Consider the following 23,643-nt stretch of genomic DNA (forward strand, 5'->3'; position numbering starts at 1 on the left):
TACCCATGAAATGGGTAGGGGGTTGTTGCGGTCAGAGGTTTTAAAATCTAAATTTAATTTTGGATAGAACTGGTTTCCAGTGTTCTGGGATTACTACTGGTAAATTTTGTCCCATTTCGACAATTTGGATAGAACTGGTTTCAAGATCCGATTCTCCGATTAAGTCAATTTCTTACTTTTCTCAATATTAACTTTAGTCTCCATCGTTTTCAAAATACTTCGATAACGTTTTGCAAGACAATTTTATTCACACAAAGTAGCAAATAATTTTTTTCAAATTATTTTTCATGAATTTCATTTGTTAAGTTCAGTTCGTGAAAATTAATTTGAATTTCTACTGACAATGACTTTTGCCAAAAAATGATAAGATTCAAAAACCTATCTAACAAATAAAATATCTGTATAAACTTATTCACACATCTGTATATCACACTAATTCACACACAAGAAAATTGAAAAGCGAACAAAATGAAAGTTTTGCCATGTTTTGAGAGCCCGAGAGGGAGGGGCATACGAAAGATAAACTTGAATATTTTAAAGAGAAGACGATGGTGTAATTTGTTTTAATTTTGTTAAATTTATAACATTTCCTCATATTTCAACACTGAAGTCACACTGAAATTTCAATTTATTTTTTAGATTTTTTTTATTTTTGATTAACCAGGAAAATATCTCATACCAATTCAAACATATAAAATAGCAAATATAATTTAAAATAATCATCAATCTTTATAATTCACACACAAGGAAAATAAATTGCAAACAGAGGTGTGAGTAATAAAACTTGCTCATTGTAAAGCGAAGACAATGCTGTAATTGATCTCAGTTTTGATAACTTTCTGATAAAGTTGAATTCCTTATATTTCCTTCAGTTCACAATAAAACTTTGATTTAATGAAAATTGAAAAATATGTAAAATTTATATCAACACATCAACAAATTGAAAACTCGAACCCAAAGTTTGGGTAAATCAAATTATAATTTTAAAAGATTTCTAGCAAAAATCTTTTAGTTAATGGATAGAGTTATAATTCAGTTTCACAGATGGCTGCATGATATAAAGTGGAAGGAGCATCATTATGAATCCCTTGATCCTTGACTTCTTTGTCTCGCCTGACAGACACAACAACAGTTGTGTACGATGCATCAGGATACGGATCATTAGGAGACCAAGTATTAGGCAGAGATATAGCTTGGCCTGTCGTTGAATACAGCTGACCGTTCTGTTGAAATAAAAATATATTATAAGAAATATAACGAATTGCAGTATGAGAATATAGTTGAACCAGTTATCTTTGCCATATGCCATATCCGGTAGGATTCGATTTGAACTTTACTCCTATGCTACAGTTGTATTGGATTTAACCTCGAAATAAAATGTAATAGGACATGGTAATGATATCATGTTTGACCACATAAGCAGCATTATTCAGACTCGACCCACCCTGTAAGTCATTCCCGTACGAGCACCAATCCATGGCCATCCATCAGGAAGCAAAGATCGTAAATAATCTCGAACCCGGTTGTAGTGTGTGACGTCATAAATGTTAGCCAGTTTGTTTCCGCAAAGAGTTTCAGCGACGATTAATGAGACGCTGTTCCTCCCATAAATGATCGCTCGAAAACATTTCGAATTATAGACAACGTCACATTCTGAATTAAAAATAATAGTCGAAAGAGTCAGATATATACGAGACAATTATTAAAAAGAATATTTATTTCTACATTTTAATTAATAACTCTTAATAATTGTATTCAGGATGTTTTATTTAAGTTTTTTACAATATTATGATTGTGAGCCCTTTAGTAGTTTTGACCACATGTCATCCTATTTGATTCAAGAAAGGTCACGCAAATTCACTCAGAAATAAAGTAAACGTTTCTCTGAGCAAATTACGGGCAATCACTGAGCTATTTAAAGCTGTAGAAATATAACAGTTAGACATGCACTTGATAATGAAAAACGGTGGGACTTAATTATGATCAGGAAAAGCTACTGCCTAAAAACGACTGCCAGTGGATGCCCCGGTTATTCAACAGTATCAGTGGTTGTATGTTCAATTTCTTATTCTCATTCAACGTTTAAAAATCCCCCGGGCATTTTGAAAACAAGAGCTCGTTCCTATCTGCGGCCATTTGTACATGACCTAGTTCTGAGTAAAAGGATAATTGAGGCCAGTAAGCTATCCACCTATGTTTGTTTGCTTCTGTAGAGCCTTGTTCTAAGAGAATGTTGAAAACTACCGGTAATAACAGCATCTGCTTACATGTCAGTGATTGCTTGTACAAGACACATTCAGAATGTATAAATGTGTTTCAACGTCTAGCTCCTCACGTCGCAATAGTTGTTTGTGTAGAATGTTGTTCAGAGTGAAAGCACGGAATCCGGAAGGTTCCCTTCATTTCTGAGTGAGTGCAATGCCAGCAGGCTAGCGGTAATGGCTCGCGAGACACATACGGCCCGTGTTCGGGAGAGCATTTAATTTTTAAGCTTTGGAAACGGAGGCAACAGGAATTCCCTGAGTGATGGCGAGTGAGTTGGAAAGAGTTCGGCATCGAATCTGCGCGCTAGCAGAAAGAATAAATACGGTCGCGATAGGGAAGTACATATGTTCCCAATCATCACGGGCTCTCCCATACAGGGCTAGTGGGATGTCAAATGGACAGCAGGTTTTAAATAGAGATGGATACATGACCCTAATCGCCATTTAAATGGCCTCCTCTATACAGGGCACATAGACAGTGCGTTTGGGATGGATATATGATTCCAATCCTAGGCTTGGACGTAATTTACGGATTTACGAAATTATGGAATTTACTTTCGCTTACGTCGACAAATTTTGAATTACCTAAAGTCGTAATTATTGAGTAAACGCACTTAGTGGTAGAAAAGAGTCTCGCAAAGCGTTTACTCGAGTGAATTTCGTGCTGCCCGACTATTCATTTCGAAACCTCGCAAACAAACGTTGTATTCCAAATGAAAAATTTCAAAGAAAATTTTCTGCGTTACCATGTAACACCGAATTTCTGTTGTACTATGCAATGTACCGCAAATAGCATGTAATCTTATGTCTTGGTCATATGCTGTTTCATTTTTGATCCTATTTCTACGACTCACTAATGTGAAATGTGCGACTCTGCTCGGTATTATTTTTTTTTTTCGAATTTCTAATTGGGTTTATGTGTAATTCATCACTTCAAATCGTCAGAATCGCGAGCTTGCAATTAGGGGCTTCTGGAACAGTCATTTCATTGGGCCACTCGTTAAGAGCCAATTGCCGAGACAATTGTTGCTCATAATATTCATTCATGATGGTTTCGAGCATTTAAAAAATCTTACTATATCGATTTACCGGTAATTGCTTCAACGTAACTCGCGATTGCGCCGTCTTGTATCAAAAAAGTCGCGACCCCCACCCCCAAGTAAATCCACCACCTAAATATTTTTATTGAAAAGCGGCATTGTGAAAAATTGAAAATGAAACGAAGGGAAATGCCATAGGTTTCGTTTTAGGAGGCTCGCGACAGATCAATGCTCACATTATGTTAAAAACGCTAAAGCGTTTATCGGGAAATACGAATTAAACAAGATAATATAATCGGACACATTGCCACACATTTTTATGGCCGCGCATTTTGGAGTAGAAATCCTTTTATATTTTCGGTCAACGAAAGAGCAGGTACATCGAACACAATTGAATTAATAAAGCAAGATATTTTAAATATTCACGTATGTGGATTAAATGGAGACCCTGAGACAAATCCCTAGGTCGCAAAAATCCAAATCTAATCTATTAATAATTGGGTAGTTTATGTCAGCAGATTGTCGTAGTCATTTAATCACAGTAGTGATTATATTTACAGTAAGTCGACGAAATTGCAAAGTCCGGTGAACACAATTAAATGAATATGTCAAGACATTTTAAATGCTGGCATCGTCCATGAATTGAATAATTTACACAACAGGAAAACATTATCTGCTGAAAAAATTGCGTTTGAAAGGCTGTATTACCGAATGGCGTAACTGCAGTCCATTTTTTGAAGCCGTTATACAGGAATTATTGATTCGTAGTATGTGTACCAGGTTCGGGTTAGGCCATAATATTATTCCAATTTTCCTTATTTTAGTTATATTACGAGTTCGAGAACTAGCAAAGTGACTCCCGTAGTATTTGTACCTGAAATTATTGCTCAACCCGAACCTGGTACGCATACTACGTTCCGGTGTCCGCCATCTTGGTTTACGTACTATGGAAGTGCCTTAAAATGTACCGCGATGCTTGCAACACATATCGTCGTGATTCCATACTTTTATGACTGAAAAAATCGGTTAAATTCAATTCGAGTGAAACTATAACAATTACGAAGTCATTTTGTAAGCGATTTCGTCGTAATACGGAATTTATTTTGGTCGTGCAACCCTATTCCCAATCCCCATTTAAATGGCTTCCGTCATAGAGAGCTATTGGTCTGCCATATACAAAGCAGGTAAGGAATAGCGATTGATATATGACCCCAATTATCATTTTAATGGCCTCCTCTATATAGAGCTATTGGGCTTCTATATAGACAGCAGGTTAGGAATAGGGATGTATATATGGTCCCAATCGCTATTTTAATGGCCACCTTCATGGAGAACTATTGGGCTGCCATATATACAGCGTGTTAGGAAAATTGATGTATATATATATGACCCCAATCGCCATTTAAATGATCCTTTTCTCTATACAAAGCTATCGGACTGCCATATGGACATAAGATTAGAAATGGGGATGGTTGAATCGGCGCTTTAGAAAAAAATACTTACTGCACACTGGTGTTGTGGACCATGAACCATCAGATTTGCATGTTCCCGTCTGCCCCCCTTCCAAGGTGTAACCACTGCTGCAAGAGTAACTGACCTCCTGCTCCTGACTGTACAATTCCTGCTCAGGAGAAATTGTTCCCTTCTCAAGATTTTGCTTCACACATTGTATAGCTACAAGAAAACAGATGATAAAAAAAAGTTTATTTTAACTTGAGGAGTATTTGGTACACTAAGCCTAACGGCTGCTGTGCAATCTCAAAGCCGTGTTCAGAGGAAAACATGCATAATTTGGTGGCCGCGATCGCCTTGCGGTTAAAGCGTTAAACACAGCTGTGTTGGCATCTCACTTTTATGGATATATGGTCCCAAACGTCATTTAAATGGCCTCCTCCATACAGGGCTATTGCGCTGCCATACAGATAGAAGGTTAAGAATAGGGATGGATATATGGTCACAATCTTCATTAAAATGGCCTCCGCCGTATAGGCGCTGCCATACAGATAAAAGGTTAAGAATAGGGATGGATATATATGGTGCCAGTCGCTATTTAAATGGCCTCCTCCATACAGGGCTATTGCGCTGCCATACAGATAGAAGGTTAAGAATAGGGATGGATATATGGTCACAATCGTCATTAAAATGGCCTCCGCCGTACAGGCGCTGCCATACAGATAAAAAGTTAAGAATAGGGATGGATATATATAGTGCCAGTCGCTATTTAAATGGCCTCCTCCATACAGGGCTATTGCGCTGCCATACAGATTGAAGATTAAGAATAGGAATGGATATATATGGTCCCAATCGTCATTTAAATGGCCTCCTCCACACAGGGATATTTGGGCTGCCATATGGACATCAGGTTAGAAATGGGGATGGTTGAATGGTCTTGATTGCTATAAAAAACGCTCACGAGTGCACGCTGGTGTTGTGGACCATGAACCGTCAGCTTTGCATCTTCCCGTCTGGTCCCCGTCCAAAGAGTAACCATTGTGGCAAGAGTATAACTGACCTCCTCATCCTGACTGTACAATTCCTGCTCAGGAGAAATTGTCCCCCTCTCAAGATTCCGCTTCACACATTGTATAGCTCCAAAAAAACAAATGATAAAAAAAGTTCAACTTAACTTGAGGAGTAGTTGGTACACTAAGCTTAACAACTCCTATGCGCTCTAAAAGCCTTGTTATGAAGAAACATGCAAAATTTGGTGGTCACGATGTTCTTGCGTTAAAAGCATTATACACAGCTGCGTTTGTATCTCACCTGTTGTATATAATGACCCCAATCACCATATGAATGGCCTCTTCTTTAAAGGGCTATTGGGCTGCCATACAGACAGCAGGTTGGAATAGAGATGGATATATGGTCCCAATCGCTATTTGAATGGCCTCCCCTATACATTGCTATTGAGCTACTATATGGGCATCAGGATAGAAATGGGGAATGGTTGAATTGGCTTGATTGCTATAGAAAAAAACTCACGAGTGCACACTGATGTTGTGGACCATGAACCGTCAGCTTTGCATCTTCCCGTCTGTTCCCCTTCCAAAGTGTAACCGTTGTTGCAAGAGTAACTGACCTCCTGATCTCGATTGTACAATTCCTGCTCAGGAGAAATTGTTCCCTTATCAAGATTTCGCTTCACACAATGTATAGCTACAAGAAAACAAATGATAAAAAAAAGTTTAACTCAACTTGAGATGTATTCGGTAAACTAAGCCTAACAGCTGTTGTTCGCTCTCACAGCCTTGTTCAAAAGAAAACATGCACAATTTTTTGGTAACGATGGCTTTGCCGTAAAATCGTTGAACACAGCTGTGTTTGTATCTCGCATAATGGATATATGATGGTCTGATGGATATATGATCTCAATCGCTATTTGAATGGCTCCTCCATACAGGGCTATTGATCCGCCTATTGATATAGACATCAGGTTAGAAATGGGAATGGATATATGGGCCCATTGGTATGCCATATGGACATCAGGTTGCATTTCCAACCTGATGTCCATATGGCATGGTTGAATGGTCGTAATCGGTAAAGAAAAAACTCACGAGTGCACACTGGTGTTGTGGACCATGAACCGTCAGCTTTGCATGTTCCCGTCTGCCCCCCTTCCAAAATGTAACCACTGCTGCAAGAGTAACTGACCTCCTGCTCCTGACTGTACAATTCCTGCTCAGGAGAAATTGTTCCCTTCTCAAGAGTTTGCTTCACACATTGTATAGCTACAAGAAAACAAATGATAAAAAAGTCAAACTTAACTTGAGGAGAATTTGAAACACTAAGCCTAACAGCTCCTGTACGCTATCAAAGCTTTTTTCAGAGGGAACATGCACAATTTTGTCGTCACGATGGCCTCGCGGTTAAAGCGTTAAACACAGGTGTGTTGGCATCTCACATTCATGGATATATGACCTCAATAGCTATTTGAATGGCCTCCTCCTTACATTGCTATTGGGCTGCCATACAGATAGCAGGTTAGGAATAGGGATGGTTATATGACCTCAATCGCTATTTGAAAGGCCTTCTGCATACAGGGCAATTGTGATGCCATACAGATAGAACGTTAAGAATAGGAATGGATATATGGTCTCAATCTCAATTTGAATGACCTCCTCAATAAAGGTATACTGGGCTGCCATATAGACAAAAGATTAGGAATAGGGAATGGTTGAATAGTCCTAATCGATATAGAAAAAACTCACGAGTGCACACTGGTGTTGTGGACCATGAACCGTCAGCTTTGCATGTTCCCGTCTGCCCCCCTTCCAAAGTTGAATCATTGTTGCAAGAGTAACTGACCTCCTGATCCTGACTGTACAAGTCCTGCTCAGGAGAAATTGTTCCGTTCTCAAGATTTCGCTTCGCACAAGGTGTAGCTAAATAAGGAATGATGAAAAAGTTTAACTTAACTCGCAGAGTATTTGTTTGTGATTTGTTTAAATTTGTAAAATTTTTTGTCACTCCAAACAAGGCTTTGTGCAAACAGCCATTGATAAATTTTTTTTTAAATATGGGAATCTTACCTACTTACCTAGACCATAACATTCGGAAGAGTTCAAAGTTGTTATGTTGTCTAACTCTACGTTACCGGATGCCTCAAGCTCAAGTTGGACCTGAATGAAATAAATAAAAAAGATTGAAGATTTAGCAGGGCTGCGAGGTATTCATTGTTTTAGATTATTCCAAAAAAAATAAAAAATAGAATTCTGCTTTGAGGATCACCTGTGAGTGTGAAGAGCTGCTAGTCTAGAGTTGAAGCTAGAATGTTTTAATTGATAAGTCGGAAACGAACATTTTAACTACGAAATCAGCAACCAAGATTTCAGATTTCTAAATGTGATAATCGAGAACAAATTTCAGACAGATCGCGAAAAGCATTAAGTTTACTAGGCATTCTGAACAGAATTGCATGCGCTGTAGTTTTTATGACAAAATTTTGCTTTTTTTGGTTTGACTCAGAGTAAGTTTTTAGAGTCAGAATATTCGTCAATTTCGAGTCAGTCCTTGAATGAATCATAATTGCAAGTGGATTCTCACAAAGTCAAAAGATGTACATTTGAGGTTTATACATGCGGAGAGGAAAGCTGGTAATATGTGTTCCCTGTTTGTGAATGGATTCTAGAAAAACTCCAATTATGCAAAGAAATGATTACAATTCCCCTGTACGCTGATGAAGCTAGAGTACACTCGACCAAAATCTTAGAAAACTTTTGCGTAATGTAAGATTGGATTTATATCAAAAACAATTCCAAGCAAATAGATTTTCGCTAACAAATGTGTTGCAAACCTCGGTATCTGTAGAGTTCACTTTCATTAAAATGAATTTCTCGGTTTTCCATGTAATCGAGGCAGAAAACGGCCAGATTGCTCTCCTAAAATTACAAAACATATAACGTAAGTAGCTAATAATGCATTTATTTTTTTACCCGACTATTTTCCGTTTTAATGATTGGCGGGACAATCATTAAAGCGGAAAATAGTCGGGTAAAAAAATAAATGCATTATTAGCTACTTACGTTACAGTTCCATTGTGAGCCTTTGCCACCAGTTCCCCATCAGATGTCATTTTTATGTTGACACTCATGCATAGTTCCTCATTGCCAGCCAAAGCCTTAGGTAATGATCTGATTGTACCATTACCAGCAAGAACATAACCTAGGATGAATTAGACTAAGAAATGAGATGGTATTTGGTGTGAGAATCGGGATAAAGCTTGAGTATTTTTCGACATGAGTACTTTCAATTTTTGCTTTGAAAGTAGCAAAGCATTTTTTTTAATTTTGGTAGCCACGCGGAAGAATTTTGTCGTTAAATTTAGCCGATTTTGGCACGCGAGCCGAAAAAGGTTGCCCACCCCTGGTATAGGATAAAATTCAAAAGCCACTTTGCACTGATGCTTTTTAGGGAAGTTTCATTTATTGACAAGGAAACTACAACCTTTGCAAATTTGCCTTTCAAAAATTTAAATCCATCAATGTGGCGGAAAATTTTTTTATTTTTACTGCGAATAAAAATAGAAAAGGATTCGGATTCAATTTGAGTATTCTAGAATGGTAAATTATTCTAAGTTACAAGCACTCACTAAAAGAGACTCATGCGCAGTTACCGGCATTCACTCGAAAATAATAGAAACTCATCTTTGAGTAAAGTTACGAGCACTCACTCGAAAACAATGAAAACTCAACTCTGAGTAAAGTTACGAGAAGTTATACTCATTCAAAAGTAAAGGAAACTCATCTCCTAGCAGAGTTACGGGCACTCACTCAGAAGTAAAGGAGACTCATCTCCAAGCAAAATTATGGGCACTCACTCAGAAGTAAAGGAGACTCATCTCTGAGCAAAGTTACGGGCACTCACTCAGAAGTAAAGGAGACTCATCTCCGAGCGAAATTATGGGCTCTCACTCAGAAGTAAAGGAGGCTCATCTCCGACCAAAATTATGAGAACTCACTCAAAAGTGAAGGATACTCATCTCCGAGCAAAGTTACGGGCACTCACTCAGAAGTAAAGGAGACTTATCTCCGAGCAAAATTATGAGAACTCACTCAGAAGTAAAGGATACTCATCTCCGAGCAAAGTTACGGCACTAGCTCAGAAGTAAATGAGACTCATCTCCAAGCAAAATTATGGACAATAACTGTAATGTCCTTATCTCTCTCAAATGTTCCACTAATTCTTGTGTAACCACATGTAGGGTTGGTTAAAGACTCAAAATCACAAGTAAGATCGACTGAAAAACACAAAAGAATTTTTTTAGAGTCAGATCCTTCTATTATGGCCTAAACTGAATATGATTTTATTATGAACCATGCTGTAAAATCGGATGGAATTCACAATCGACATCATCGGGTTGAAACAATTTTAACTCCGACTCAGGTTTAAGTCCAGAGATAATCAGATGCCGGAATGTCAGACTTTCAATGGTGAAGTCAAAATTATCAATAAAAACTGAAAAAGAAAGTTTGCTAAGAATTCACAACAGTCTATTTAGCCATGCTTGCATGAATTGAACTATGAACTGTAAATTTCGTTTGAATAAGAGCCAGATTTTGATTAGGAGTTAGCTCTTAAATAGAATTTTTGGTAGGGCCTATCCATCTCATGGGAGAGGAAATACAATGAGACGGTTTAATCATACTGCGAACGGCACCTGTGTTCTTACCAGTGCATGTTGGATTTAAAAATAGTTTAATAGTTTAACTAGTTATTCGTTTCAAATACATGGACCTGATGGCGAGGAAGACGTATACGACCAGAAGTTATGTGATCCCCTCACTCTATGATAGCGAGGAGTTCAGCAATCTTTTTGCACGTAATTATCCCGTATTGGATTTCAAACGGAAAACCACACAAGGTGATTGGAAGTGCGATTACAAGGATACACCTCAAACTTAGCACGAGGCACCAACCACCGAACACCTTGGAGTTTGGAAAAGTATCACCGAATACGCAGCGCAATGTCAACACTTACCTAGACAAGTTGGCACTTCCCCCCAGGTTCCATTGTCTTCGCATTTTCCGATGTTTGATCCTTGAAGAACGTATCCAGCATTGCATGAATATTCGATTATCTGACCAAACTCTAAGTCAGGTGCGGTCGTAGAGTCTACAGTCCCGTTGTCTGGAGCTTTAGGTGATGGGCAGGTAAGTACTGTAACTGAACATTGAAAGAGTTATAAGGGTGCAGACTAGACTTTTCAACAAAGTTGGCCAAATTCCTCTACAGGGGTGGTAGCACAAAAGTCATATTGGGGGTGTAAAAATAGGGCTGACGAAATGCAGTCGTTGCGTGTCAAATTGGGGGTGACGAAATAAGGCCGTCAATAAGCAATTGGAGGAAGTTGTAAAAATTTCTTACAACTACATACAGAAATACTATTTATTTTCAAATATATTTTAAAAACCCATTCTAAAATATGGATCGTATTAAAAATTAAAATATTATTTCCGGTTCAACCACCATTAAATTCGACACCATTATTAATTCATTGTAAATGATAATAGTAATTGTAATGTCACATGCGATTTTCTAAACGAGGCCCTTGAAAAAAAAAGTTTTCCCCCCACCCTCTCTCCTCTAGTCTAGAGTACACCCAAGGCAAATTATCATTATATGATCCGCCCCTAATCTTTCCTGTTTTGGGCCTCACAGGCTAATCAATTCTGTACATCGAAAATCTGAACTAAATTTTTACATACGTTATTTCTGACCCTCATCTAATTACAGCAATCAAATATTACGTCACTACATCGCCACAGAGACGTAATAAAGCACACCAAAATGTACGGACGGTCGTCCCAAACGCGCAGACGATCAATCGAAATCGAGCAAGCTGCGTCGTATACAATGTGATCATTTGATCATTTCGTCGAGCTCAAATGAACAGAAGTTTAAATTGAACAATTGAGGTTTACAAGAAGATCGAACGACGAGAAAACGATAGAGAGTATGACTTTTAATAGGACGTAGCTTGCTCCATTTCGGATTATCGTGTGCACGTTTAGGACCACCGTTTATATATTTTAAATGCTCGTGGTATTACGTCAATGCGATTGAAATAGTTATGTAAAAATGGCCTACTAGAAGCGAGAGGATTGCTGGACTCCTCGCCGCCACAGGGTGGTTCACGTAAACGCTGGTAGATTTTGGGTTCCTTCACCATTAAGTCCATGCTTCCGAAAACAAATAACCGGACAAATAATCTCATACCGACATGAACGGATAACCGGACAATAGGACGTGGTTCGATATATAATTAAGCTGTCAACGGCTTTTGTCTTGCCCGGGATAAATATGTAATCCCATCCTTTATTTGCCAAAAAACAACTCACCAACCAAAAATGAACAAATAAAAACATCGTGAGTAACGTCAATTTCTAGTTCTCGTATAGTTTAATATCAGATGTGATGGGTGTGGCCCAATCATTTTTGCATATGTTATTCCCAACCTCATCTGACTACGTCATCCAAAAAAGCCCGCCAAGATATACGGACGTTTTCACGAGATTTTTTTTTGGAATGCCGTAGTCAGATGAGGGTCAGGAATAACCCATGCCAAAATGGTTATGCTACGCCTACTAGAAGTACTTGTAGTACTAAACTACACCAGACCTGGATTTCTCGAGTCGCACGACGAAACAACAGCACCTAAGGACATAAAGCGAGGCTCAGACTATAGACGCAATCTTGAGGCAATTTTGTTCTGTCCTATATAAGGCGCCTTGCAGGGACAAGGAAATTCATTTTTTCACGAATAATCGTGGGCAAACACGTTGATATCAAATCTCACTCCAAACAAAGCGCTAGACATGACAATTAATAATAAGCTACATAAGGATCCACTTTTATTGGAGGTGTCGCAAATTTTCCTGTTCTGGAACTCAGGTGCGGGAGAACTCTTAATTAAGATTTTTGACGCGTACTAAAAAGCGTTTAGGGGAGAAATACTTTCCGAGTATTATAACCGAAAAGGACTTTTTTAATATATATTCTAGTGCCTTCGATACCAAATAACATAGATTTTTATACCCTGTGGAGTGGTCGTTTCTTTGACAGAGTTCGTTTCTGATTCTTCCATCACCTTTTTTAATTGATTGAGCTCACTTTTCATCCCGTCTAATCTGGCCGTTAAAGCTGCAAAACATAAACAAAAACAGATTTGAATTGGGCCTCAGTTTCACAATCCGAATTCAGTGAATATTTGGTGCTCCCGAAGTATGTGTACCAAGATGGCCCACAACCTGAACATAGTATGTGTACCAGATTAGAGTTCAGATTGTGCGTCATATTGATACACATACTTCCAAAGCGCCGAAAATTTTTTGAAGATATGAACCCCTTCTCTTGGTTAAAAATACCAAATATGAGATGGGTATTGCTAAACTATACGTCATGATTTGATTGTTAAAAAAGGCACAATGAAAATATAAAATGATTGAAATTTACACGAACCTTCCAAAGCTTTGTCTTCTTCTTTTGTGCACTGTCCATTCTGAAATAGAACAAGAGAAAAATGTTTAATTATTTGGACGTGAAGGCTGCACATCCGTGCAGTGAGGCCTTAGCTTAGCAAGTGTTCCCCATGAAAAAGTGTTTTCATGGATTAAAGTGAAATACCACTAATATGAAACTATTACTAAAGCTCTCACCGTAAATTTTTTCCAAGTAGGTTGATCGTCGCAAACCATAGGCGTCCAGCATTCCTCTCCTGTTAGAAAAAAATTAAAATTAGAAATCGAGCGAATTGTTCATTTTTAATTTAAAATAGGTTTATAACAGATAAATGAAAGTTATTTTACTGAACTTTTTTCTTAACGAGACTAATTTAGTACCTATTTCCTTATGGCGCGAATTCGCATAACACGCGGCATGCGGACGCACCATTTTCATCGATGAGGATTGGTCGAATCAAATTTGAATTTTTACGCCCGCCATTGGGGAGCCTAACAATGTTTAGCGATCTTGCGGGCATAGGCAAAGATGTGATTCATACCAGCGATTCAATATCTGGTTTCTGAGAATCGTTCCAATATTTTTGGCGAAGAATAAACTCGGAAAAGTTGAATTCCACCATAGTTTGCTGCTTTTATTTACACGTCTCCCTACCTGAACAACGCTCTGTGCGAGCAGTCGATGAGAGGATCACCTCATTTAAAACATTTTGGTTTTTAAACTTAAGCTTAAAATACCGTCATATACACCAAGGGCGCCGAAGTGAAAAAAGGCGAGCAGACACTGATACGTAATCAGCTGCTATATTTTGGATGGGCAGCAATCTTGTTGATTCAGCATTGCTTATTCAGTTTACAACACTCTGCGTGAGGTGGTGGGTATAAAATGGAACCCGAAATTTTACCCCGCAATGCCAAAATATTCGAGTTCAACTTTTACCAATGGGCCACCACGCCGCTAATCTATGAGCAATTTGTCACTTCTGAGCATTTGAGTTTATATGATAATATCTTAATTTTAGTTTAAAATCCAAAACGTTGGCAATGAGGAAATCCTCTCATCGGAGATTCCAAAACCAAAATCGTTTTACAATGAAGGTGGGGCCATTTAGTACATTTAGTAGTCAGGGCGGAATTTAGACAATAAGAGTCTCTAGGCTGCGCCGTTTTCGAGGCTCCTCTTGTACATAACGTCATAAAGAATACATTGTGACGTCATGAATAAATTGCGTGTAATTTTAGCTACTGGCAACATATGATCGCTAATCGCCCAAGTAGATTAGATAGTACATTACGAAATTGCTGCGGTAATAAAATGCCATCACACCAGAGTACGGTGTTTGGAATTTATACAAATTTAATATTTTACTGTTTTTCATTTTCAAAACTGTGAATATCTGGGACGAGAACTCATTTGATTATCAGTTTTAAAAAATTCTGAACCGGTCTTATCCTAGATCGATCTTTATAATTTAAAAACGACTTAAAAATGTCCAATAGTTAGAAATCGAAAACCGAGGCCCTTAGGGTTTGAGGTCCCAAGACTTCAGCCTACTTTGTCTGGTAAATCCAGTCCTGTTTACGGTACAGCAACGCATCTAATACGTGCCAAAATAAACGAGGTATTCGAGGGAAAAAGCTAACAGTTAAAAAATTATTGTTTGATATATAAATGTTAGTTTAACCTTCATCGAGAGACCGAGGTTTGCCATATTATTACACCGCAATACCGGCTTCCCATACGCCGTAATAAATAAATATTCTTTCTAATACAAATATGCCAGCCGTGACGCGAGAAAACAGAGTTTAAATTTGTCAGTTAATTAACCTGTTTCAATTCAAAGTTACGGCGTGTCACCTATATTAGCTAAAGCGCCGATTTACGAATACATCTATAAGATGTAAAAAATTGTTGAATTTGACAATAAAGTGTTTTATAACATCGTCTTTTTGCACACTTTTTTCGGTGTGGTTCGGAAAATATTGGATATTATAAAATGATATCACTAATACACTGTTACACTAAGAACGGATATTAGTAGATTTCTGGGTTCTGTAGAAGAGTTCAGCGTTCATACCGTTTGAATATTAATGACTTGATTTTTGGATTCTTTATATACTTTTTAATAACAAATCATCTGTGCAAACCACTAATTCTCATATTTGAAAATCGATGGGGAGTTTTTAGTATTTATTTTATTTTTTGCTTTTGCAAAATCAGCAATTATTATAAGCTGATAAAAAAACGGTACTTCCGAAGTATGTGTACCAGGTTGGAGTTAGGCCATAATTTTATTCCGATTTTTTTTTTTAGTTTTATTACGAATTCGGGGACTTTCTGTGTTAGCCAAGTGAATATACCCCCTGCCTATAGGTCTCGGTCCCTTTACACAACTTGATGTAAAATAGGCGAACAAATTTAGTTATCTCCCTATTGGTACACATAATTCTGAAGCGCCGAAAAAACAGCCAACACTAACACTTTGTGAATTTTAACACAAATTATTCCAGAATAATATTCATGCACAATTATTCCATCTGCATCTTCATTTAGAGCAGTTCAAATTTTACCCACCTAGCCATGTATATGCGTTACAAAAGCAGAATTGGAAAACAATAGGCCTCGTGAAAAATCTAAATTTAATTGCAATCTGAATAAATTCCTAAGCAATTTTTTGCTAAAGTATTAAAATTTTGTTTTAGTTTGGTTGTGGCAGCATCAGGCAGGCCAGATTGAATTACATAAAGGGTGGATTTGCGCCCCAAAAGTCCCAGGCAAGCAAGCAAAGCCAACAAAGCATGCGCGGTTTTACTGACCTTTAATCAATAAACAAGCCTCCATCAACAGTATCAGATTAATGAAACTGTGTCGAATCGGAATCTCCATTTCGAATGCAACAATTTTGTCAACTTTGCTTCGATGAGATTAGATTTCCGAACAGCAAAGGTTAGAGTGAAGCTTTAGTCTATTCGCATCGGAATATATCATATGCAAGCTCACTCACTACTCTAGAGCGGAAAGATAAATTGTTTTCTCTATTTTAAATTTCAGAAGACGTGTTGCGTCACAAAAAAAGAGAGTGTGGGCTGCTCTTTGGTGGAATTCTGGTACATTTTGCGCGATATGCGTATTGACCGCCCCCATGAATTCTACTTTAGTAAATACAGGCCAAGCATGTCTTGCCATCTTTTAATATTACGGGGCCCTTGGCGAAACAGATTTCGCTGGTCCAGTCTGGGTGGATATAAGTATATTAACTCAAAATTAAGAATTCAGTATTAAGAATGATTTAAAAATTTGATTTTGCCGCCCAATCTGCATTCCTAGCCTTCGTCCAAACTGGATAATTACTATTTTTTTTTATTTTGAGCGGTGTCGAATGAGTGACGTTTGAGTTAGTGACGCCAAGATCATGACGTTTGTTAGCCTTGTTTAAATAACTGTCGGTGTCAAAAGTCTGATGCCTCTGGTGTTGAAATTTCCAATCCCTGCAACTGGAATTTTCAGTTGCAGTTTTGCGGCCCATGTGTCGATATATAGGATTCCAGACGTCGAATATAGGATTTAGGACATCGAATATAGGACATTGGACATCGAATATAGTATTCCGGGCATCGAACACTCGGTTTATATGCTTCAGGAGCCCGGAACATAAAATAGCCACATTTGAGCGCCGCGTCGCCAACTTCCAGTCGTTATGAAATAGAGATTTGAACAACCTCAAGCATTTTACCCTGATAAACTGTACCTTATGTATAGAAAAAGCTCCCGCGCCTTGATTTCTTATATAGACAAGCGAAACGAGTCGCTTTCCAGTTGATCACGACATTTCATGGCCGTGTGTTAGTGCGCTGAAGTTATTTTTGTGCCACAGTTGAACTAGAATAATTAAATTAGATTGGCTTCTAAATGAATGTATAGAGCTTTGGTCTAGGCCTGGCACTAGATAACATTTATCAAATATGCCGATGTAGGTATAGTATAGCATATGGTACTCAGAACCTGACATAATTATCAAAACTTCCTGTGCAATTCCCGCCATCGTTCATCTAATTTCCGATGCATAGTTCATGAGTAACATCATGATTTCCAAGTAACGCATTTCCAAGACACATTCGTGATTATACGAGATCATTAATCGTTTAAAAAATTCTCGGAAGCTCACGTCAATCATTTACTTTCTGTTTAAACAGCCCAACGTAAATTTAACACTAAATATATCTGTAAGATATTCTGATTATAACTTTACTCGGAGCCCTTACTATATTTTCCAAACACTGACATATCATACGTAGAAATGCATTGAAATACCTCGACTTATGTACATAAACAAGTTGGATTTTGCCATGGTAGGTTGAATTTCATTTTAAATTTGCAAAGAGGTAAAGTAGGGAATAAAAGATGGGAACTCTTGCTATAAATTCCGATAACGGCAGACAAAGGTGAGATAGGTTACTGATTATTTTTCGCTTTTCTATTTCGTTGGCAATGGTTAGGATGTGAAAAATCTGATGCCAGGGTTATGCTAGGTCAAAACGTAAAAAAAAAAAAAAATTGTTTCCTGGAAACTAATGGTTTATTGACGTAAACCGTGCAGTGATCGTTTGAATTTTTCGATCGAAAAAAATTAAAATATTTTTATGTCGGTTACTCACTGTTGAATCAGACAATGATCACACACTCGGGAGTTAGGAATGTCGTCGTCGTGTTATGAAACGTGGTTTTTCCCGATTGCAACGCTTTCATTCTTTTTTAAATAGTTACCACAAGCCGAAAAATTGCCGCCTATTTTTGGTGCTATAATTTTAAATTTAATTGGCTTTGTGACGAACCAAACAGGGGGACCATGTTATTTCAAACAACATTTTTTAGGGAATCTGCCTTGTGTGGGAATTATCGCGTCAATTTTATCCCGATACACACTTTTTACGACTTGAAATGGTTTTGATCGACCTTTTATAGCAGAGGTAAATTGAAGTGGGAATTGAAAATCAAAATACTATAAAACAAAACATAATTGGAATTAAAATAAATTTCGCGACGAATATGACGCAACACTCGCCAGGGTGTCTGAAATTGTAGGGGGTGTGCACCCCTATGCGAGTGATGTGGGAAAATCACTGCACTCCACCAGACATTGTACAGCTAGGTGCCAATAAATAAAGGCAGCCGTCACATTTAAAATATAATGAAGAAATTTGTTATTTCTTTTTCAATAAATGAACACTAAAGGGTGCATTGGGGATAAACCAGTAAGTAATCTAATAAAAGTGCCAAAGAGTTAAGAACCCCTGTTATAAAGTGATATAGTTGGACTCGGGTTAGATTTCCCCTTGTAATTCCCACACAAGGTTGATTTCCCACAAAATTGTTCGCGTGTGTTTAATACATGGGTGGGCCAATTACGGTTCGCGGGCCACCAAAGTGTTTCATCCGGCCCACTTGTGTTTGCTGAAATTACGACTATAGTTTTTATGGGTATCAATTTACTTTGAAAATATCGGTGAAAACACGTTATAATAATCCCGATTGTTACATTGTGCTTATTATATAAACGTGAGCCTAACTGTTGTAAATGAGTAATGGGTTCAGCAAATAAGTCCGTTATCTTTAACTGGTCCACTCGGGAAAGTGATTGCCCAACCCTGGATGCCAGCCAATCAAATTTAAAATCGGGGTACCGAATGACGTGGCGATATTTCTGACATACCACGAATATTCAAAAATATAGAAAAAACTTTATTCCGACTTTTAGAATTCATGCTCTCAACGCATGATAGATGTACACACAAGAAAGTAAATTTACCACACAGCGCACTGTTAGAATTGTCTTTGTCACAGCTATTTCCGGGTGATTGACAACGACCCACTGTTTTGGTGGTTAAAGCGTTCGGCTTAATATATATTGAGGCGCAGTTCTTACCACTTCATGGCAGCTCCTGCCACGAACGTACCACGCCGTCTCCTGCCATGATTTTATGGCGCTATTACCGGTATATTTACAAATTCATGTACCATATTTTCGTTTATCATGCGAAATTATATCTACTTAAACCCTAACCCTAACCCCAAATCCATCCAAACTGTATCCATAAGAAAAACATTCCAACTCACCAAATATTTATCACCATCAGCAGATCAGGGGCAGCTCTGCTATTACAGCCGACCTGCCGTGGTTACGACAGTAAAATTGGTGGTATTCGATTTGCTGCCGTAACCACGGCAGCTCGCTATTGGTTTGTGGCAGCTAAAAAGTCAGTCGTCGTGGGTTTGGTCTTAGCGGCCGTGGTTTGGAAATCCCGCCATGGTTTTGCGGCAGCTGTAGACACCACAAAATACCTGAAACTGCACTTGTATATATAATACTAAGCTTGTTCGGGTCTTTCTCCACAAACAAGACCCTGTACAGGCATTGCCGATACAATTTATTAGACCCTGGGTGGAGTGGGGCAGGGGAGTGTCAAACAAGTTTCTAATAATGAAGCCCCTTTTATCTAAATTCAAAATTAATTTGTGGGATGAATGAAACATAGATGTTGTTATACATGAGAATAAATGAATTAAGAGTGAAGCAAGTGTGAAATATTTTTGATATTATTAGTTAAATTATCGAATTAAGGAACAAACTCAATCCTATAACATGCTTCCTGGGGCGGCCCCCTCCGGATACGCCCCTGGGTGGGGGCATGAAAATTGAATCTAATATAGGGAATCTGTTATGCCCACACATTTTAGTCTATTCAAGGCTATGGTGCCTCGTATCAGCGGAGGCTTGTAAATTGCCTTGTTCGAAGCGAAGGGCGTGAATGATCGCCGAATGAAAATGAGTAATCTGACTGGAAGTCAATCGGTTCAATGAATTATTTGGAAACTACCTTCAAGCAACCCTCTAAGCTGCGCATCCCCGCGCAGTACTTTCGTTCTCCCGCGCACTGTTCGTTTAAAAGGTTATGTTATTTTCTATTGCCACGTTGCTATCGTTGCCCCATTTATTTCTGCGGAACACCCTCAAACTGGAGGCATAAACAAGATTTTCTCAAGTAGTCAAAGGTGTCATTATACCAGAAAAGGTTTGTAGTCGCTAGAATTCAAGGGTAGATTATATTGTTTGAGAATTTGAAATAATAAACTTCAACGAATTCTTATAACATCTATTAAAAATCAGTTAATTCGGGACAATAGAATTCAAAAATAATATGCGACAGATTCCGAGTGCCTTCCACTGCTTTGTATCATTTTTATGTAAATCTGTTAAATTCAATAAGTTGACTTGAACGAGATTGCAGTGCTCGCGAAAGGTCGTTGCAGTATATTCCTTTTTGTGAAAGAACTTTCGTAAATATTTGACAATATGATATATATCAGGGGTGGTCAACACATCGATCGCCACGTCTCGAACAGTCGATCGCGTCTGATGTTGAGTGACTTTTATTGAAATACCACAAAAAATACCTCGAATCAGTTGTGTGTTTTACAACAGGAAGAATACAGTACTTTACATGCGCAAAATACAATATACACATTTAGTATTTAAGTCTGGCCAAGCCCGAAAAACCATATTATTACGTGACAATTGCAAGTTTTTCCGCTGTTAAGGTTTAAAAATGAAGTGCCGAATATTGTGTGTCTAGACCAGGGTCGTCCAACCCTTAAAACAATTGTTTTAATTCAAATTTTTTTTGCCTGTTTCGTTCAAAATGGCTGTACTATTTGATTTTTTTGCATTAAATAGGTTGAAGAAAAATGAATGTAAAAACTTGCCAAGCGCTTCTTATTTGCAATAAATCTTTCAAAACGCCACAAATATCGATAGATGCTCATGCATCAGAGGACTTACAATTAACATTGGCTAGGTTAGGGTGTCTCATCGTTCATATCAGTATATTACCTCTGATATAAGCATATTATTCTTCATTATCGCAACCCACTCGTTTTGCCGAAGGGCTGCACTTGATCGAATTGCTTTTGTAGTAGGCTCGTGAGCTAATTATCATGATTTTACTTACTCAAAACGTCTCTCTGATATCTCGGCTAAACATTCCGGGTAAAATCTTATGATTTTGGTGGAGATATAAAGTGGCGATAAATGTACACAATAGTGGTAAAAGTCAAAATAAAAAATTTTACTTACATTTTTGAAATTATAATTCCGGCTACGTGTGCAGCTGCCAGAATGCAACGTTTTGGCGTAGTTTCGCGGCGATGCAAAGGGTATTTAAATAAAAAATACATAAAATACAGAAAAAAATTGATTTAAAACAAGCCCTTGTTTTAAAACCCGATGTTTTTTTTAGAATTGATAAAACCCTAGCCATGAGTGCCATCACCAACTGAAAAATATCGATACATAAATAGTAGCTTACACACTTGGGCATAATTTGGAAGCACGTGTCAAACCATGTCAAATCCCCTGTGAGATCACTAATTTCTGACAGTCACATGGAAAATTCGCTTCGCATTGCTGCATCGTCCTTTTCAGCGAATATTGACAAACTTGTTAGCGAAAAACAGTGCCAAACTTCACACTAAAATGTCTACTTGTAGAAAAAACTTTGTTGACTTTACTGTATCTTATTTTTTTTATTGTTCTTATTATTGAGAAAGTTTGGTGCGAGGGTTTTGTTTGTTTTTTCATTAACTTTTGGTCAGTGCAGCAAAACTAGAACATAATTACCATGTTAAGTGGCCCGCGCAATTATTAGTAACCTAAATATGGCCCGCCCGTGCGATCTATTTTCTAAGATTTTAGTCGATCGCGGTCGAAAGCAGGTTGGCCACCCCTGATATATATAGACCAGAGGTGACCAACACGCCGATCGTCGCGTCTCGGGTAGTCGATCGCGTGTGATAGTATGTGAATTTAAATTTACTCTGCGTACTATACATATACTATCAAATTCAATATAACATAAAAAATATAAATATTTTATATTCTTTGAAGAAATGCGCCCACAGAACCGAGATTTTTGGCAGCAGTGGAGTTTTTGTATGCTCGTGTGTAGTTATCTGCATATTCAGCATTCCAGTGGCGGCGCGTGGTCATTTTGACAACCGGGGCAAGCTACTGCGGGACCAAGTCACCCCCATCTACGGGGACAGGATGAGCGCTGTGAGTTCTCCCATCATATTATGAGTATAAAAACCATTCCATCGGTAACAACCAATCGGCAAAAGCGACAATTTTTAACGATAAGAAAGTGTCTTAACCGGTCTTAACCGGTCCAAGTCAAGGGATTAATAAATATAGACATAGTTTATTTTGAAACCTCTTTCAAAAGGAAAGGCAATATTTACCCAGATAAATACAATGACATATTAACAGAAACTTCGGGAAAGCAGACAAAACCTAAAATAAGGTTTAAAACGTTATTATGAAGAAAGGAAAGTTAATGCAAAGATAAGGACATGCGTCGCTCACTCATAGATATATATGCTGCTAGACTTCTACTGCTTGAACATATATGCAACACGCCGCGGTTTCTTGGAAGCAAAATGCTCAATAACGCGCTGATTAAAATCAATCATCCCAGAAATAACGTCTCTGTGAATGGATAAAACAGCCAAGGAATTTAATCTATCTTGCTTCATTGTGTTTCTGAGATACGTTTTAATACGCTTCAGCGTGCTGAATGTTCGCTCTGCGTCGGCGGAAGAAATAGGCGTCGTCAAAATGATGTCCAAAAATTTTGCAGCGCCGCAAAGGTAGTTACTAGAGTGTTATCTATGAGGAACCCATAGAGCGCGCAAGTTGATGTGATGTTCAAAAAAGTTCGATTGGTGTATATACATCGCAATTCATTTTCCAATTTACCCACGTTTATTATGGGGTAAAATTTGGAGACAGTAGCCAACAAATGGATGGGAAATTGACGTGCAAATTTTGAAAACATTTTGGGGTTCATCAAAGAGAACGCGGCAAGGTGTTCAGTGCGCAGACGATCGCCTATTTGATTCACCAGAATGTCACAGCATTCCTTTGCAGACAAAATCAAACGCTGCGTTGTTTGCCCGCGGCGTAAAGAAGCACTCCATGTGTCGTCGTATTTTATTGTTTCCCGGATACGAGATACAGCATCGCAGAAGTCTGAAATACACGACTGCACAGACGCTCCATCCATTAGCCCTGACTGCAATGCGCCGTATAATACATCCACGTGATAGAATATTGTGGAGAAAAAAGCGAAAAAAATGAAAACTCACCATCTTCTAGCAGACGCTTTAGACCTGCCGCCTCCCTCACAGAGCGTTCGTCCCAAACCGGAGAGCTCTGAATGCCATTGAAACACTCAATGAGCTCAGACCTAATTTCGGACACGCCCTGCACCACGCGTGATTGGAAGTTCCAACGTGTTGGTGCACAAGCTGGGAGACGGCGGCTACA

The 23,643-nt window shown here is 38.2% G+C and overlaps 1 protein-coding gene across 1 annotated transcript; it reads right to left on the reverse strand.

Moving 5' to 3' along the window:
* Nucleotides 1-256: 256 nt before the first annotated feature.
* LOC144430684 (sushi, von Willebrand factor type A, EGF and pentraxin domain-containing protein 1-like) lies at nucleotides 257-16,258 on the reverse strand. The gene is made up of 16 exons (XM_078118710.1): nucleotides 16,079-16,258; nucleotides 13,460-13,518; nucleotides 13,263-13,302; nucleotides 12,840-12,944; nucleotides 10,782-10,967; nucleotides 9,948-10,040; nucleotides 8,827-8,965; nucleotides 8,598-8,682; nucleotides 7,842-7,923; nucleotides 7,513-7,686; nucleotides 6,859-7,032; nucleotides 6,287-6,460; nucleotides 5,718-5,893; nucleotides 4,808-4,978; nucleotides 1,445-1,653; nucleotides 257-1,223 (listed from the first exon to the last, which is right to left on the reverse strand). The coding sequence occupies exons 1-14, from the start codon at nucleotides 16,146-16,148 to the stop codon at nucleotides 4,964-4,966; spliced, it is 1,572 nt and encodes a 523-aa protein (XP_077974836.1). The 5' UTR covers nucleotides 16,149-16,258; the 3' UTR covers nucleotides 257-1,223; nucleotides 1,445-1,653; nucleotides 4,808-4,963.
* Between the last annotated feature and the right edge of the window lie 7,385 nt (nucleotides 16,259-23,643).

This window comes from Styela clava, chromosome 12 (assembly GCF_964204865.1).
Source record: "Styela clava chromosome 12, kaStyClav1.hap1.2, whole genome shotgun sequence".
In the NCBI taxonomy this organism is placed as follows: domain Eukaryota; kingdom Metazoa; phylum Chordata; class Ascidiacea; order Stolidobranchia; family Styelidae; genus Styela; species Styela clava.